Source organism: Colletotrichum paranaense (assembly GCF_030867605.1).
Source record: "Colletotrichum paranaense strain IMI 384185 chromosome Unknown Scaffold_8.1, whole genome shotgun sequence".
Classification (NCBI taxonomy): domain Eukaryota; kingdom Fungi; phylum Ascomycota; class Sordariomycetes; order Glomerellales; family Glomerellaceae; genus Colletotrichum; species Colletotrichum paranaense.
Window position 1 is genome coordinate 1,966,543 of NW_026848966.1, and position 18,550 is coordinate 1,985,092.

Genomic DNA, 18,550 nt, shown 5'->3' on the forward strand with positions numbered 1-18,550 from the left:
CTCCGGCTCATGAGCGTCGTAAGGTATCCCACAAGATCATCGACTTAGACCGCTCACTCGGGATACAAACATGTTCAACGGATCGATGTCAACTGTTCAACTTTTGTTTCAACTTGTTTCATTTTGAAGTTGAGCTGTACCTTACTCTTGAAGAGCCCTGCCGTAAGGTAGTATGCTATCGCGGTTCCTCCCGCTTCTAGGTTGTTCTTTCCAATTGTTGACGCCAGGTAACCTTCAAGTCAAATGCATAGGGTAAGTACCCATCAGTCGCTCCCTCCTTCACTTACACATCTCTCTTCAGGCACTCGAATCTCAAGACCTTCCCAAATCACCCAAACACCACGCTTTCCAGAAATCAAGGAGACAAAAGAAAGATGCGCCACCTCTCCTACAACCTCGCCTCGACCAACTTCACCCCCACGTCATCCCATCGTCCTCGTCGTCGTGATCGGCCAGTCTCTCTTCCTCTGCGCCAAGTTGGCCGATATCTTTCCATCTCAATGGGTTCTGCTCCCATCCCCACTCGATGTGGAAGTCCACACCGCGGGCCTCAAGAAACCATGCCACGAGACACTCTATTGAGCAAGGCGCCGGCGTCGGGCAATCGCTTGCCAGGGGACCTGACGGCATAACCTCGCATCCCGAGAAGTCACGGAGCGCCGGTCGAGAGGGAGTTGCTGCAAGGTCGACCATCTGTTGGAACCGGTCGTACATGTAGAGCCAGTGGCCCATGGCCGCCGCGCTTCCGTACGCAATTTGATCGGTTGGTCCTATTCGAGTATCAGGTCAGCTGTCATGTTACATTATTTCAGGCATCTCGCAGATATTCGCATACCGACACCGACGCGCCCGCTCATACGCGCACAGTAGAAGTAGTGTTCACCTCGAGGGTGTGGCAGAATGAGCGTGTTTGGGCCCAGCTCCTCCAGCGTCTTGAATTGTGGTCTCGCCCATAACGACGTGTCCGGCCGAATCCGCAGTACTGTGTCATGGGTGTAGCCGTTGGTGACACTCCAAGCCCACCACCTCTCCGCCGCCAACGATACGGTTCTCAGCTGATTGTTCAATCTTCCCAGTCTTTCGCCACACGGTGTCGCCGCCATCGCCTCCGTGCCGCCGGGATATTCCACCTCCGTCTCGCTCACAGGCAAAACGTCGACCGATCGCAAGTGTGTGCCATAGCACTCCCTCAGGTTCGCTTCAATGGACTCCTTGGTTCGGTTGAACACATCTACGTCACCAGGCTCGTAGAGCATGTAGGCGAAGACGTCGATCCTCGAGAAAGCCGGGTGGTCGGCGATGAGCTCCGACATGTGCGTCTTGCAGGTAACGTGGTTGGTCCTGTACAGGCCGGCAATGATGACAGCCAGACTGCGCTCCTTTTCGCGCTCACTCGGTGGCACGTACAAATCGCATAGCCCACGAATCGATAGTCTCCCCGTATCCGACAGCTCGAGTTGACCAGAGCTTCTCTTCGACTTGGTGATTGTTTGCGACCCGCCGTCCTCGCTCCGTCCCATAATGCCTCCCTGTGTCTTCTTGCAGGCCGGCTCGAGGTCGCTATGCCAAACCGTCGTCCACGTATTCTTCAACATGGCATTTAATACGACACGAACGTGGCCTTGTTGATTCTCAAGAATGACTGTGCGCCCGCCCTTGTGCAAATCACCTGTCGCGGTCCACCACACGGCATGAGAGCTGCCGTCATCATCAACCCTGTTGAGAACCAGGTCGCCGTCATCCTGCAGAACGAGAGCGTGACGACCGCTAGGCGATGTGAAAATAGGCGTTCCCGCGGACAAGAGGACCCCGTCAGCGTCCGGCGTCATAACAGCTGTACGTGAGCCAGCGCCGTTATCGCCACCATCGCTCCCGGCCGGCCCCTTGGGTGTAGACTCTGGCGTAGGTCGGTGTAAGCTAGGCACTGGTAGTCCGGAGCTGGCGACGTGCCAGTGTGGCTGCAGTACAAAGATCGCGGACAGTAAGAAGATGAAGAAGGCGCCAACGAGTACTTTTGACCGGCGAGAGGAGCCATTCCTCAGTATTGTCCATCGAGATTGGTTTGCGATCATGGTGTGGTCGTGAGTCGGACCCATGGTCCTATGGCTTCTGTTAAGTTTCCGCTCTCTTACTGCTGTTCCCGCTTGCTCCTCGTGCTGATGTTGTGAAGGAAATGAGTTGACAAGAAGGGAAAAAGGTATAATTTCAAAAATCCTTCAACGGCCCTTTCGGTATGAGTACAGGTGAAGGGATCCGATCTGGGTCCCTCTGCAGGAACTTGAGCGAACACCCCGCGCTATATCAGATGACGCTCGAACCGGCCGTTGAGCTCAGACCTCCTCCTTTTGGCAGGGTGAGTAAACAACTCCTGCGATCTGTGGACACAAGTGGGTTGGGCGAGAACGAAAATAGACTTTGTGTTTTGTTGCGACGACTCGTAAGCTGCCTTTTCTCGCCAGAGCAGCCCAGCGGACGGTAGCCGAGGCGGCAGAGGGCGGGCACTTCTTTTGGTCGGTGATGGAATCGCCCGCTGCGCAAATCTTTTTCCCCACAAGCCAATCCCGGTCCAGAAGAAGAGGCAAAAAGATTAGGCAAGGCCAGGAGCATAAAAATCGTGGAGAAGGAAAAGCTCAGAGACGGGACGAAGAGAGTTAAGAACCCTCGTCAAAGGTCAACGCAGCAATTCTGAGACGAAGTCAGGGGGGAGGTTCTGGCGTATGAATTGTACGGGAAAGTCTTGGCGGTCCGGACAGCCCGGCGATTGCCAGCAGAGCAGCAAACTCAGAGACAACCAAACTTTTGGAACTGAAATGATCTTCGAGGCTCGGCGTCCCAGCGTAGGGATGGCAGGACTAGGCGGTAAATTAGGACATTTTGCGTGGACGGCGTGGGCGGAAGAAGGAAAGAAAAAGGTTGTTTGATTACGCCCACTACTTTGGGGGCCAACAGAGCCGCCCAGCAAGGCATCCATCTTTTGGAAGGACAATATCACCAATCATCTAGAGATTTGAGGTCTCTGGATAAGGCCAAGGAGATTTGATCGCCGCAAGTGAGAAAGCAAGGATGGCGAGAGGCTGCGGGTAAGATTTTGGGCCAGAAGCACAACACGGCGCGAGCTTGGGGATACGCAAACACTTTCGAGGTTGTCGAACATGAACTCGAGGCCTCGAGAGTCTAGAGCAACAATCGTACGGATACACGTGTAATACGTGAGCCGGGCGAAAGCTTGGGAAGATGGCACAACCAATCGGGCGGCTGCCTTTTGACCCTTGACGTGGACTCAGTGAGGCGCAAGAGGGCGACGACGCAACTCTCTAGCCCCCGTCTCCCAATGGCGCGCGACTTTTTGTGGTCGTCGTGTCTTTTTTAGAGCGAAACGTACGCCCGTTTTGTTACCAACGAGAAGAGCCTCCTGGCCATGGCTTTTCACCCTTACTTGGCGTTGTTGTTTCTTCTCTTATCGGGCGACGAAGCAAGCGGGATGGGAAAACCGCAGCCAGGCGAGTAACCGCTGCTTACACCCTAAGGTAGACACAACACCCATCACTTAAAGTACGAGGGACAAAGGTGGTTAGTCATGTTGCCCGACTTCAGTAATCAAAAACGGGAGCCACTTCTGTCGCTTTCTCTTCCTGCTCTATTTCTCTTTCTAACTTTCTACGAAGCGCCGTAGGCCGCCTCGTCAAGATTAGAGATCTTGGCAAAGCAGACGGGGGACCGCCAAGAAACCCTCTTTTTTTTTTGGCCCCGAGTGCCCTGACTAGGAACGCCTATCGGGGAATCGGGGGCTAACGGGCTAAGGTAACGAAAGCTCTCGACTATCGATGGTGTCTGTGCCGGCGCCGAACGCAAGTTTCTTAGTGCAGAAGAATGTTTTTCTTTCTCGGGGGGGTTGTCTGAAGATGTGATTCCATGCCGCAGTCCCTTGCTGAAGTTACTATAGTTGAAAACTTGAAAATGCAGAAGAGAGACAAACGAAGGTAGATTGCCGATATAGTAGATAAGGTAAAGAGACAGCCGTGGCTTTGTAGGAGAAGGAAGCTCCTGGAGTCCCAGGGCCCAGGTAAGGGGTCAGTTTCGCAGAATCAAAAACTCTCGAGCCCTGGACCTGGGACGCGGACGCGGACGGAGGGGAGGGGAGGGACGGGAAGTGCGCGGGTATCTTTTTTTCTCTCTGTCGCAGTGCCGTGAATGCGACGCCAAATTGCAGAACTGCACCCTACGGCGCCTGCGCACGACGGTTACTACGTAGGCAGGTTCCATTTCTGCGGCGCCTGTCTGTGCCGCACGTACCCTTGATTCTTCGTGAACGACGTCGCGCAAGCGTGTACTCCGAAAGAGGCGTGCTCCCGTCGGCAGTCTTGGTTGGTCTACTGGGGCTTTTTTTCTACGAATACTTCGTTAGCCGAAGGTTCGTGGTTTCGCACTGCCCTCAGGAGGTTCCCCCCCCCCCTTTTCTGTGCATCCCGAGTGCGCCATCGTATTGCTGCAAGAGTTATTCAAATCTCCAAGCTTAGTAGTAGTAGACATGAAGCATGGTACTTGCTTCGAGTTAAATACCCACGGTGATGCTACACAGCATCTGGAGGTTATGGGACTTGAGAGAGAAGGATCTAGACGAGCAGATGCGAGGAGTGGGATACGTTAACTCCATACCGCGTTCGAGAAAGTACTTCTCCTCTTTGCCCGCGGAAGTGTGAAGCCCCCCTCCAGCCTCCAAATCAAAGGCAGATGCTTGTCGCATCTTGACGGCTTCGCATGCACGCATAACGCATCACAGAAAGAGAACAATTCCCGAGTCCAGACCGCTGGGTCTTCAAGCGAGGCGCAATGATTTGAGAGGGCCACCGGACGACCAGTGTCATCCGCCCCGTCGGTAAACGGTGACGATAAGGACGGTAAGACCGGACCTGACGTCGTTGTAAAGGGGCCGTGCGGCCTTCTCTTTCCCTCTTCCTTTCTCTCTGTCTCCCAGACCTGTGCTTCCAGAAGTTCCGATTCCATCCAAGAGAGACGTCAAACAAGTCATCGTCGTCAAGAGAAGTCCTCATCATTTGGGAAAACCTGGTCGAGAGCCCAGCGTTTGACTAGTTTTCACAATCATGACGCGGCAGAGACGCGGCAGCGGCAGCTTATGCGGGAACTAACGAGTGTTGGTATCCAATAGTGTATTGATATTAGCTTTAGTGTATATTTTAAAGAGAGAAAGATGGCGAGTTTTCCAGGAGGGAAGAAAAGGGGGCTTGCTTTGACAAGCGAAGCAAGCCACGATGACGACTCTTCTGTGCTAAACACTCAGATCAAGAAGTCAACATGAATCTTCCATCAACCCCCCTCCCGCCTCTTCGACCAAAAACTGCATATTTTCAATGGAGTCTTGACCTTACACGGTCCTTTCAGGCATACGCCGGAGGCTCAGCAGCGGCCATCTGCCTCTTGCGCGCCGCGTTGATGGCCTTCAACTTGGCCGTGCCGAGACCAGCAACACCGTTCTCCTGGTTGTCACCCAGCCACGGCTTCTTGGAATCACCCAGCATGCTGCCCGCGAGGAAGTACGCGACCTGGCCGAGGATGATGAGCACAAAGGCGATGGGGTACATCCAGTGGATGGAGTAGCCAAAGACGTTGACGCCGATGATGATGCCCCAAAAGTTGCCCGTCAGCAGCGAAATGTTGTAAAACGCGGCGCTGGCCATGCGCAGCAGCAGCGGCACCAGGCTGTAGAAGAGGCAGAGCGCAAAGGTGTAGCCGAGGAGGTAGCCGATGGCGGGGCCGTTCCAGGTGGCCTCGCGGAAGGACTCGCGGTCAAAGATGGCGGCCTGGACGCCGTTGATGCACATACCCCACATGCCCATGAAGGAGAGAACCTCGTAGACGGGGCGGCGGCTGACAAACCACTCCTCTGCGACGTTGGTCACACCGTACAGGGTCGCGCCGAGGAGGGCGAATAGGTCGCCCTTAACCATGTCGATCCCGGGACCGCCGTTGGAGCCGGTGATGTGGTCGCTAGCGAGGAGGACACCGCAGCCGCCGATGGCGACGATGATGCCGACGATCTGGAAGACCTTGTAGCGGACGCGAAGGAGGAAGAACGAGAGGATGATAACGACGACGATGGCCCAGAAGTTGAGGAGCTGGGCCGAGAGGATGTTGGTGTAGCGGTAGGCCAGGACGGTGAAGTAGTTGCCTTCGACATCGAGGAAGGAGAGGATGAAGTACTTCCAGCCGTCGCGGAGGAGGAGCTTGCCCCACTTCTTGAAGCCGTACTTGTAGATGGTAACGGGGAAGTAAATCAGAAACAGCAAGATGTAGTTGAAGACGGTCTGGAAAGCCGGGATGGAGACTCCATTATTAGCGAGAAAGGAGGTGAAGGTGTTTGTCGAAGTGATGCACAGGGCAAGAATCTGGCCGATGATGAGGACGATCCAGAAATCGACCGTGGTGAAGTAGCTCCACCAGTGCACCTTCCGAGCCTCGATGTCGTGCAGACCCTGGCCTACGAGCTCGGACTCGTCGTGGCCGGCGGCGATTTGTGTTGTCGTCACCGGGGCGGTGTTGAGGTTCTTGGTGGTGTCGTCGTCGGTGGCCATGGTGGGCAACGGTGCGTAGGCGTGACCGGGTCCGGTATTGGTTTCTGTGTTCCTGGTGAAGGGTAGGCGCGGTAGCGACAGAATGGACTCGAGTCGACGGGATGCTATGCTAGGCATACAGCGATCTGGGGTGAGGTTAGTCGTCTATTGCCTTTCCCACACGTAGATGTATTGGGGATCATCTTGTTTGCTGGGTTTATTCTACATACCTTGGTACGCACACGAGGGTATTCAGACGATAAATCGTCTGCGCGAAACGATCTCAACTCTCAGTCGAGTTTCGTTCTCGCGATATGTGATTATTGGTATGGATTTGTAGTGATAGTAACTGCTCTGGTCTTTCTCGTCCCCTGGCAGCAAGCGCAAAGACTCAAGTCGCTCGCTGTTTTGTCTATCTTACGATAGCACGGCACATGGACGATGCGCCGGGAATCGGTATGCGAAGAAGTTGGCCGAGACGACGCGCAACATATGATGATCGTCGTAGGGGTTCGAAGCGGTTTGCTGATGCCTTTTGGTGAGGCAGCGCGTGATGTAGTCGATTTGGTACCAGCGCAAAACTTTGTTTCGGGCTTTCGCAACAGAGGGAAGGGGAAGGAGAAGGAGGAGGAAGAATGCGACAAGAGGGTTGGAATTTTATCGCGGCAACATCCCAGTCGGTAGAGAACCAACAGCCCAGCAGAAAAGAAAAAAAAAAACTTCAGCTGCACTATCGCCCTAGGGAAGGTGGTGGTGGTCGGGATGCAGTGGTGGGGAGCTATCGCAGTCGCCACGAGCCTCGAGAGGGGGCCACGGGGGAAGGCCCGCCAGTTTCCTTCTTCATGTGACGCTCCCGCTCGCCTGAGTGGTCCGGCTCCTACAAGAACCACTGCGACAGCTGCACCGCAACCGGCCCAACGTGGCGGGACCGGCCGATTTTCAACCATTTTCCCACCCAGCGGGCCACCGCCTTCCCTCCCAGTGGACGGCGCGCCGGCCAAGACGTCCTTTTTGGGGGGTCCTGACCCCCGTCCGTCAGCGCACTTGCCCGGGATCTGGGTTGCACATGGCCCGTGTTGGCGTGCTTTTTGGGTGCGGTGGTGGGGTACTGCAGTGGGCGGCAACCGCGGGCTCGGCAGCGGGGTCTCTCCAACTCTGTACTTGAATCCTTCGGGAGCTCTGCGCATCAACCTCTCAAGTTCTTCTCTCCAACGTAAATCAAGAATACCTACAAATAGCGATGGCGAACTCATTCATGCCTGAAATCTCGACCGTTTGAAATTCACGTACCAAAGCCTGGGGGCCCTAGCAAATACGATACTTCTTAGCTTCCAATCTGCTACACTATGGCTTCTCTATTTCGAGAAATTTACTTGGACTCATCATTCAGCGCTTGATAGTCTTTTGCCATGCCGAATCTTTCAAACATACGAATGGTGCGAGGATTCTGGTCTCTGTTAGGTAAAAGGGATAGTACTTTGTGGACTGCCTTAAGCATCTAAACAAGTACTCAGAGCGTAACGACTGACGAAACTACATAATTGTAACTTCGTGAGCTGCACAGGGATAAATACCTGCTATTCCATTCTAGTGTTATTTCTCAGATATCTACCTCTTGCGTTGATCGCCTTCCTACACGCTGCCACTTGAACGCAAAAGCCCACAACATGGTAAAGTGCGTAGAATCCAAAGCTGATTTGCACGAGAATGGCTGCTAGTCCGTCGCCCCATCCCTTGCTTGGTACACCAGCTACATACTGAATGCTTATGACATAGGAGCAGTTGATTCCCAGTGCCCAGATCCAATACATCAATCTTCGGCTGGTGCGATGCGTGGTGTTATGCGGCGTCTCGAACCACTCATCAACTGCGAGCCCCGTCAAGATGACAGAGTGACATGCAACAGGATAGGTAGCAAGTATCAAGTAAAACATGCCACCCTTGATTTGGAAGAGGTAGACTAAAACGTCTGCCACTTTTCCATCTGTCTCTAGAATGTATTTTCCTTCCGATGTATAAGTCCAAATTCCAGGAACCAGGAAAGCATCGGTGGCAAACCAAAACAGGAAGAAGACATGTGTCCAAATCGTCATGAAGCTAGAAGTCATGCAAGGCGGCATCCAATCAGTCTCGATGTAATAGTTTCCCAATAAAATATTTCGGCCATTGATACGTCGGTTCTGATTAGTCGATGCCTCGATATTTGTTGCGTCAGTACGGCTCGGCTCATGGTGATTCTGTCTTTGGGCAGCCATTTCCCTATCGCGCGTCGCCATACTTGTCAATTCCAAGGTGTCTTCTTGAGAATGTCGACGATTTCTATGTCCACTGGAAGTATTCTCAAGCACTGTATTTGATACCTCGGGTCGTCCAACTGATAGGTTTGCTCCAGCGGTCATCTCAGCCGAAGTGAAGGTTCCGAGCAGGGCAACGAGGGGCGCAGCCAGGAGCAGAACAGGCAGAAGCTGGCCGAACTCCCATCTTGTGCTGGGCTTTTCTCCCTCTTCCTCTCGAGTATACCATTGCTCGTCGTTATATGCTGTCAGAACTTTGGAGGTTCCCCAGAGAAGAATTGCTAGTAACCAGCTAAGCTGTACAAGAGTCAGCCAAGTACAGGAAACATGACATTGAACTTACTTCTCCGAGCATGGAATTGAAAAGCTCGAAATTTGCCGACACGACTAGAAGAGTCGCAAGTACAGGTCTCACCACCAAATGCCGCCATGCATCAGAGATGATTTGATCGAGGTACTGTCTTCTACTGGCCTGTCTCTCATGGTTTGGAACCAAATTGTCCAGCTTCGTGAAGCAGTCAAGCGCGTAGTTGCTTACTGGCAAGGTGAACCTCCGATAGATTGTGCTAGAAGCACGACCTGACAGTTTGACTGCCCTCGAAGCAAACCCGAAGACGAGTAGGACTGTTGAGATAACCATTTCTTGCAATGCAGACGATTTCCCCAACCGACGGCAGTCGAAGCCATCGAGATAAGAGGGGAAATCTCGTAGACAGTTTGACTGTTGTTCTGATTCATTGGAAAATTTGTAACAAAATTCTGTGCAATTCCTCCTGAAACTCTCTCGATAGAGTTGCTCTCCACAAGCCAGGTTGAAGAAGCACGCCGCAGGCGATTTGGCTAAAGCTGCAGTTGGCTGAGGATCAGTAGAGTCAGCCCGTGGCGATTTCCAGTTGAAGAAACCGGATGGGATCATGGCCACTATGAGAATGAATAACAGGGTAAGCATAAGGGTGATTCGCAATGACCTTTCCAATGGGCGTGTCTGGAAATACCTCCTCAGGACCGTCAGACCAGACAAATGGGTGACACTGGAAAACCAAGCCAGGTAGGTGATGATCTGCCAATGGAGAGCCGATAGGTGTTCGTCCAAGCATATGAATCCGCCGATGAGAATGCTCATTCCTGTGATCATTTGCACATCGCAAATGGCGATTATGCACTGAACGCAACAGGTTACATGACTGTCTTGTTTTCTCTTAAGATTCAAAGAGGACACTCGGCGACTCACCATATCGAAACAATGCCTGACGCGCTTCGAGCGACTTTCGCTAGCGAGTGGGAGTGATGCTCCCGCAAAGATCAGAAGCCTTGCCACCCATGTTCTAACCAAAGCGAGAAGATTGACGTCGACCAGATTCGGTCTCAAATCGATGCAATCCCTAGAAATGTAGACATTTGTGCTGGGAGGCCCTGGGATATTCCCTGGTAGCCGTTCTAGACTCGTTGCTTGGCTTTGTCTCTCGTCATCACTCACCTGTTGCACCGGAGAGAGGTCTGGATCGTATGCTACGAAGTAGTGAACCACTAGTAGGAGGAAGACAAGATATCCTGTTCCGACGAACCCAATAAGGACCTGTGAAAAAAATTCTCAGTGATGTTCAGTGTCTTGTTCATTGAGGGCTTGAGCGATGGGTCCAAAAGCTTACCCCTCGACCAGCTATATCACTGTTAGGCTCCCAGGCGCCAGGTGATGTGCAGTTAAGCTTGGATGGACATAGAGATCTGGACATTCTCAAAATATGATCATCAACTCTCTCTATGGTTCATTATTTTCGACCAATAGTAATGCTATATTAAGCTTCATAAAATTGGAAACAACCACGGGCGAAACTTGTCCTTCTTATTTCAATAGCTGCTTGATCTCAGGGTGCGATGATTACATAGCAATCCTGATAGCGATGCTGCAGAATTGAGACAATGGCTCCTTTGGATCGTCATGCGCCCAAATGACAGGGAGGTCAGCTTCCCTTTCCATTTAGCAAATTAAGATCATTGATTTTCTGGCAGGGAGTTGAGATATTGCCCAAAGGATCAGTTCGTATCACCGCGATGGCGGTCATGGCGGACTAATTTAGATCAGGCTGGCCTATCGCTACCAGCCTGTGCCGCTGTGCATATCGTGAGCTGCATAGCGTTCTGCAAGTGCAACACCCACTCGGTTTGGAATCCGATCGAACGTAGGCAAAAAACATAAAAATACACCCCGACTTTCAAGTCATATTATACACGACAAGTCGCCTCAACTACCTATTTGAAGTGGTAAGTACAGTGGTGCGCGAAAAGGACGGCACCCGTCGGGTTAGCATCGGCTCCGGCTTTCGGCCCCACCAGGACAGCCGGCCTACCCCGGACCATGAGGCCAAACCCCCGAAGCTCCGAAAGTCAAGCTGGTTCTGAGGTAGAAGGTTACCAAAGGTTCCTTTGAATATTTACGTAGGATTCCGATCAAGTTTTGTGCGGGGAACCCCTAGAGTTGATAATTCACGGTGGGCAGGTAGTCACGGGCTCGGTGATTGGAGACACTTCATTTCTCGAATCCTTCCCAAGCTCTGTAACCTCCTTCATAAGCTGGGTTATCTATATATTTCGAGCATCCCCGCATGTGGATGTTCAAAGGGACTTTGCTGAGAAATTTTTGGCAGAGGCGTTTCAGTCATCGCTAACCGCCAAAGGGTAAGCTTTTCTGTGCATCTATGGTCAACTAGGCATAACAACGAGGTCGAGGAGTTCAAGAAATAATGATTTCAGCAGGTCTCCCCGTCTACATGAGCCCTTTTTCTCATTTCATAAGCCTCCTTAGGCTATTAATCAGAGATACGAGTTTATAGAGCCCGTACAGTACAATCGTGACAAGAATGACTGATCGTGTCTTCCGGCCTGAATTGACCACATCCCCACAGGTAATCCAAGTGTACAAGCCATATAACAGAATTGCGAAAAGCCAAAAAATAGCACTTGTAAAACAATATCCGAGTGTTCCAGAAGACCTACCTGTCCAATCGGGGACCGATAGTCCGGCTAAGATGGTGGCATGTCCAGCGAATGGTCAGCTTAAGAGAGCCGAATAGAAGACGCCTTCCTCTGTGAACATGTACTCCGTTGGCGTCCAATACGGCAAAAGCCACTCAGATCCTGCATAGATACCATTGAAGTTAAAAGACATGCAGTAGAATGTCGAGGTCGCATAACGTAAGAGAGAATATACATGTACACTTATCACAACGAGGCTTGAAGTCAAATAAGGCAGCATCCACTGCGTTTCGGGATACACATCCCTCGAGATAACAAAGGATAGACTCATATTGCTTTCGCTATTGTCTTGTTCCGTCAATGCATCGTTAGGAGAGTTTCCTGCCATACGTTTTGCCATCATGGTCGACACGGAGGCCTGTTCGGAGCTCTGGGCTCGATCGGTGCTAGGCGCAGAACCTTGTGTGGACTCCACATAGTCTGTATTACGATCTTTGCATTTTGGTTCCGAGATTAATGAGCCGAACAAGGTAATAAGGGGTGCCGCCAGGAGGAGCATCGGAAGCACCTGACCAAACTGCCAGCCGGTGCTTTGGGGGCTGTTCTCCGGTACTTTTGTGAACCATCGTTTGACAGCGCCAGCAACGAATAGCTTCGAGGTACCCCAGATTAGAAGCACCCAAAGCCAAAGTATCTGATCATCAGAGTTGATTAGCTATCTTGGTGTCATGTAGAGTATCGGGCTTACCTCTCTCAACATGGAGTTGAACAAGTCAGCTTGCGTACGGGATAAGATAGCCACTGAAATTACAGGCCTAATCATCAAAGCATACCGCAATGATTTGGTGTCTAACATGGCCGTTGTTCTACCAACTGCATAGTCTCGACGGAACACGAAGTTCTCTAGTCTTTTCAATCCGCGGCGGACAAGACTACCACAAGGAACGACGACGTTCCGTTGCATTCCCTCAGACAAGCGTGTCGGGAGCTTTCAAGCTCTCGCGAGGAATCCAGTACCAATGACTATTTGTGAGATGAGCATCTCCACAAAAGCAGGCGTATGGCTGATAGGTATGACGGTGTTCTGTCGTTGGTAGAGAGATTTTCCGCAGCCGATAAAGAAAAGAAAGACTACCGAGGTACCGATATTAGCAGCGCTGTCGTGTTTGTGTTTGATGCCTTCCTCCCAGTTGAAGAATGCCGTCGGTACCATGACCACATTGAGCATGAGCAAGAGGATCAGCATCAATACTAGACGGGCATATCTCGCCCACCTCTCTTTCTACAGATGTCTTCTCAACACCGTCAAGCCAGACATGTGGGTGACGCAAGAAAATCAGGCTAAATAAGCAATCGTTTTCCAGTGCATGGCTGACAGGCGATCATCCATACATATGAAGCCACTTGCAACAATGTTTATACCGGTCATAGTTTGAACGTCACACATGCTTAGAATCGACTAGGGAAAGCTTCATTCAGTCATATATTTCAACTTCATCCGAAGCAAAACCTTACGTGGTCGAAGCCGGTTTGTATGCGTTGACAACGAGTTATACCATAGACAGGCTTTGGGGCCCGGCACTTATCAAGTACTTTCCTGATTCGAGACCTCAGCCAAGCCAGTAAGTTTACATCAATCGGATTCGGAGCCCAACGAAGTGGAGTGGAAGATTCATCTTGGTCCGCCGATCCACTCGTCGATACCCGATGCACGGTAGACTCAAGCTGGCGTTCGATGCTGATATGTCGGGGTGGTGGTGGGACTTCTGGATCGCATGCGACGAAGTAATGTGCCAGGATGAGAGCAAAGACAATGTACGCTGTTCCAACGAAGCCTACAATCACCCGGGTAAAGGTTAGTGGCGTCAGACAGAATCTTCTCGCAAGGAATTGCAAACGCAAACGCTGATGCAATACTCGTCGACGTTCAGACTTACTCTAGTTCCTGGTACATCGCTAATCTGCTCTTCGCTCTTATCGCGTGTGCAATTGAGACCTACAGAACACCCATTAAGCTCCATAGTAGGAAGAAATGGAATCAGTAGAGTGGTGTGAAAATGTGGGATGGGTTATCTAGTCTGTCGGCGCCTGCCAGCGAAGATTCGTGGGGCATGTAAGGCAATACCATGGGGGGGAGAAGATAACAAATAGCGGTAAGCTAGGTCACAGCTAATTGCAGAAGACTTTTGAATTCAGACTCTGATAGACCTGTGTTCGGGCTGACGTGGAAGATCACAAACTACACAATCTTCGAGTGTTGTGGCTCCTCGTTGCACCTGTACAGTCATCTACTTGCCAGTGACTCCCGGCCCAAGCCCATGCTCCCAGCATCACAATACACATTCGGGCTTTTGGCGTTACGGAGGCTCCGTAGATTGCGTTGCGAATTCAAATCTTGCTACGGAAACTGCGCTATTGCTAGTCATGTCCTCTCAAGGGAAATGAGCAAGGCTGACAACTTTCGGGTGACGAATTTCAACCTGAGAGACACCTTTATCAACTTGGAAGGAGGCAGATCAATATCGATGCATTGAGAAACTTTGATGAGAAAGCGCGGCTTTTGACCATAGGTGCAGGTTATTCGAACTAACCCATCCGACTCCCCATAGCGGCGAGCAGCGACAACAATCTTTCATCGGCAGGCTTGAACCCGGCCCCACTCGGGGCCGAATCACAGTGCAGTCGGTCTTCCGGAGCCACCCGATGGACTACTTCAACTACCGTTGCAATGACACTTGGGAAGTGGCACGAGTTTCCATGCCAACGTTTTAGTTAGAATAACCTTTCTCAATTAATACCCGGACAGTTACAACCAAGTTCATATTTGCCTTTCGTTAACACCAGTGTACATGACGTCGGATCAGACCGGTCGTGGAAAGGAAGTATCATCCTAAAGTAAATTGTATGTCACAAGCAGACAGGTCTTCTGACAACGCACTTGGTACTGCCCGAATCTTTGGACCATAAGTACTACTATGCGCGAGTACAACTTGGCAAAGCTTCCTTCCTTGGCGTACTCGGGCACAATTTTTGCCTGCCATCCTGCCGCTGGCTCAAAGTGACCGGAAACCCCCAAGCGTAAAACCTTTTTGAGATAGACAGAGGATAACGTCAGTTATGGCGTCACCAACGAAACTTTTGCCTGTGACAGAAGCAGCGCTTAATTCCATCCGATCCCGGATCTGATTAGCCTTCCTCGTCAAAAAGTACAGATTGTCTCCTGCCGATTGTATATACTGAACGTGGAGCGAAAACAATGGCAGCGAAGGAGAGGTAATCATGAGGGCGTAAGCGGATTGGTAATCTTGTGTATTTGGTATATTTGATTAAAAAGTATGTTATCCTGTGTCTTTACTAGACAGTTGCGCCAATAGCAACAAAACAGGCCATGATCATAAACTTTTTCTTCCTACTTCTTCCGCCCATCTTCATTAAGTCTAGACGTCCAGTTGCTTTAATTCATCCTACACATACAATCCCTATGGCGTAGTTTCATCTACACGGTATGTGCGTACATGCTACCCCTTTCCAGGAGGCAGTTCCTTCCCATAACCATCGTCAAATGTCAACCCCTTTACAGAGCAGCAACGATACCAGCAATGGCAGCAAGGGCAAGGCCGCCAACAGCGACGCCGCCCTGGGGAGCAGCGTTGCCGGTGGAAGTGGCAGTAGCGCTGGCGCCGGTACCGGTGCCAGTGACAGCAGTAGAAGCGGTGCGGGAGACAGAGAGAGTAGCGCTGCTGACGGAAGCAGTGGCGTTACGGGCAGAGGTGACGATGGCAGAGGCGGAAGCAGAGGCAGAAGACAGAGCGGCGCTCGCGCTGGCGCTGACGGAAGCGAGAGCAGAAGAGACGGCACCGGAGACGGAAGCGGCGGCCGAGGAGGCAGCGGCGGAAGCGGAAGCGGAAGCAGAGGCCGCAGCAGAGGTAGCGCTGGGCTGGGCAGAGCCGGCGGTGGCAGCGTAGGCGGCGCAAGCAGCAGCGGCGGCGGACTGGGCCTTGCCGAGGTCGGCAGAGTTGCAGGCGGCGAGCAGGCAGGACGCGGCGACGGGGACGAGGGCCTCCTGCTTCTCCTTGGTGCACTGGCAGGCTGTATCGGTCAGGGCGCAGCCAACCTTGGGGATGGCATCGGTAAGGCAGGGAATCTGAGGGGAAGGAATGTTAGTTTGGGTTCATAGGGATGGCCTAAGGATTGTAACGTACGGCGCAGGAGGGCTGGCCAGAGAAGTCCTGGGCGACGACAAGGCCGGCGGCAACGAGGGCGAGAGTGAACTTCATTGTGAACGTTGTGTGGTTGTTGTGAGTATTACACGGTATTAGGTTGATATATCGGGTAAGATATAGGACGTGACGAGGTGGACGACGTTGAGATTAGTGGACGTGAAGTTGAGCAAGACAAGAATCAAGAAGAGGCAATCAACGTCAACCCGAGAAGACGGGATGGGCCATAAATATGAGTCCAACGCGCGCCAGCAAGCCACCACGTTCCTTCGAGAGAGACAGAGACAAGAGCGAGCGAGTGAGAGAGACCCCTGGCCCTGACTCTGAAGCTCTTCCCCTTCTGCCCTCTGCTCGCAAAAAGCTTATCCCAAATATCCGCACCGCGCAGCGGCGGGCGCGCGACGGCGGCGTCTCCAATATCCATTGGGGTGGACTCGTGGAGGGTGGAGGGTTACGTTAGCTCCGCTTGGGGAGGCGTTAGCTTTTCGCTTTTCTGCTGGGGCGACGCGACCTTGACTGGCGAGCAAGGGGGTGTGAACCTTGGGGCCGTCGAGCTACTGCGAAGAACACACACTGGGACTTGGGATCCTGGACCTGGACCCATTCGACCTACAACTAGACCCTAGGCTACGGACCGGGTTCTGGCCAGGAACATGCAACCATGATCTCTTTGGTCAATGGCAAGTTGGCTCCGGTTGGAAAAGGGTTGGCAGGGGCAGAAGAGACGGGGAATCAGCGTGATCATTCTCGAGCTGGGCGAGTGAACTGATTTGTGGCGCCGGTCATTGAGGTGACATCCAATTGACTCTTCTGGCTACAATGGAACGTCAGCGAATTGCTGTTTGATGTACGGATAGGTATCCCTTTTTCGAGCTCATTCGAACAACGGGCTGGCGCGCAAGGAGCTGGATTCTTTCGCGAGGTTGTCCACTATCCAGCTATCTTGCTGTCCAGCTGTCTAGCTGATCCACGCTGTCTCGCGGTCCGTCCGTCCGTCTAACCAACTCACGCTTCAGCTCTCTAGCTCGTGTCCTGACTCTCGATTGCCCGTCGACCTTGGCTTAGCGTCCAGCCTCATCAAAAGTGTGACAGCCGAAAGACGACTACGAGACGGACGAAATACGGGCATCTGTGCGTTTTGATTGGATGGCAGGTGGCTTGAGCCCAACCAAGAACGCGTTGAGCCGGCTGGCTGTGCTGAGACAACCATCGGATTGCATCGAACTGCCTCGACTTGCCCATCATCTATCTGCCCTGTGGCGTCGGCACTTTTCCTTCCCATCAGTCCTGCTTTGCCCCCGGTGCCCCCTCGGAGATTCTGTCAGTCGGTGTGTCTGCCGCTCTCACTTTCTTTAGCTAATCGGCCGCCGGGCAAGCTATCCGCACAGAGATGACTTAAGTTGTCAAGGCCCGACAAACCTGACGCGTCGCCGTCTTGGTAGTAGTACAAAGCACCCGAAAAGAGCGAGTTGATGGCCGGCCGGTTCTACGACCTGAGTGCCGGGCTGGCATGACATCGTGTGAGGTGACATGCGGGACCAGCAGACCAGGGGCCAGGGGCCAAGGGTCGGTCAGAATACTTACCACACGGGGAAACCCAAACCAGAGAGACCAATGGCCGTTTTTGCCGTACTGGTGACTTTGGTAAGGAAGGAAGAGAGAGAAAGGGCCCCACGGTAAACACCTGATTTGACCAATTTCATTAGAGTTTGTCACTGGCAATATGTTCCTTGCAGCAAAGAAACAATGAATTACTCTATTCTGCAGGTTGCCTAGGCGCCTTCTGGTAACTCTGTGGCCGAAGAGACTGGGATGCATACTGTAGAGTTTCTGATTAATTTTACTGAGAAGGAAAGAGAAAGGTTAGTTAGAAAGGCAAAGAAACATTGAACCTTCTAGACTTGCCTTATCAGGCGAGGGGTTTTCTTTACTCACTCAAACTCATCTCGGCTGGTTCAATCATCAAGAAAGATGGCGCTGCCGCGATACCGCGCTGCTGAATGCTGGCACTCTGCCGCTCTCCACGCACATTCTGTAGCCGTTTCTCCTGACCGCCAACTTTGCCATGTGTTGCAACACGCAACCCGGCAGCGAGCCCGTGGAGTAAACACGAACGATATTAATAACAGCAAGCCAACTCCTCGACGACTTGGAAGCTTCCCCGACCTTCGGCTACCAAATAAAACGTGGAGTTCGCTTCGGTACCAACGTTCGGACCTCTTGCTCCTAGTCGCTGCTCGACTCACACCTTGGAAATCTTCCTTGTGCTGCTATGCCGATCCCCGCTGGCAATAAACCCACTCGACACGAGCTCTGATCCCCGTCTTATTGTGCCCATGTTTGTGCCATGCAACTCCCCGCAACGATTCTCTTGTGGCCCGAATATCAACAACCGATGAAGCGTTTCTTTGTTTATATTCCGGTAACTCTGAGCAATGTCCGACTTTCTCCACTATTCATATTCTTTGCTCGTACGCGAAAGCTCGTCCCGTTT

At 52.2% G+C, this 18,550-nt stretch overlaps 4 protein-coding genes across 4 annotated transcripts; all 4 read right to left on the reverse strand.

The window, feature by feature from the left end:
* Positions 1 to 411: 411 nt before the first annotated feature.
* On the reverse strand, positions 412 to 2,096 carry CPAR01_10490 (uncharacterized protein; the record flags this gene model as incomplete). Its single annotated transcript, XM_060494750.1, has 2 exons — positions 412 to 770; positions 836 to 2,096. 2 exons carry the CDS (start codon positions 2,094 to 2,096, stop codon positions 412 to 414), a joined length of 1,620 nt encoding a protein of 539 aa, XP_060346932.1.
* A 3,300-nt stretch (positions 2,097 to 5,396) lies between these two features.
* On the reverse strand, positions 5,397 to 6,590 carry CPAR01_10491 (uncharacterized protein; the record flags this gene model as incomplete). Its single annotated transcript, XM_060494751.1, has 1 exon — positions 5,397 to 6,590. The coding sequence occupies one exon, from the start codon at positions 6,588 to 6,590 to the stop codon at positions 5,397 to 5,399; it is 1,194 nt and encodes a 397-aa protein (XP_060346933.1).
* A 1,469-nt stretch (positions 6,591 to 8,059) lies between these two features.
* On the reverse strand, positions 8,060 to 10,596 carry CPAR01_10492 (uncharacterized protein; the record flags this gene model as incomplete). The annotated part of the gene is made up of 5 exons (XM_060494752.1): positions 8,060 to 8,067; positions 8,206 to 9,160; positions 9,207 to 10,025; positions 10,095 to 10,439; positions 10,513 to 10,596. 5 exons carry the CDS (start codon positions 10,594 to 10,596, stop codon positions 8,060 to 8,062), a joined length of 2,211 nt encoding a protein of 736 aa, XP_060346934.1.
* A 4,814-nt stretch (positions 10,597 to 15,410) lies between these two features.
* CPAR01_10493 (uncharacterized protein) lies at positions 15,411 to 16,113 on the reverse strand (the record flags this gene model as incomplete). Its single annotated transcript, XM_060494753.1, has 2 exons — positions 15,411 to 15,980; positions 16,039 to 16,113. 2 exons carry the CDS (start codon positions 16,111 to 16,113, stop codon positions 15,411 to 15,413), a joined length of 645 nt encoding a protein of 214 aa, XP_060346935.1.
* Between the last annotated feature and the right edge of the window lie 2,437 nt (positions 16,114 to 18,550).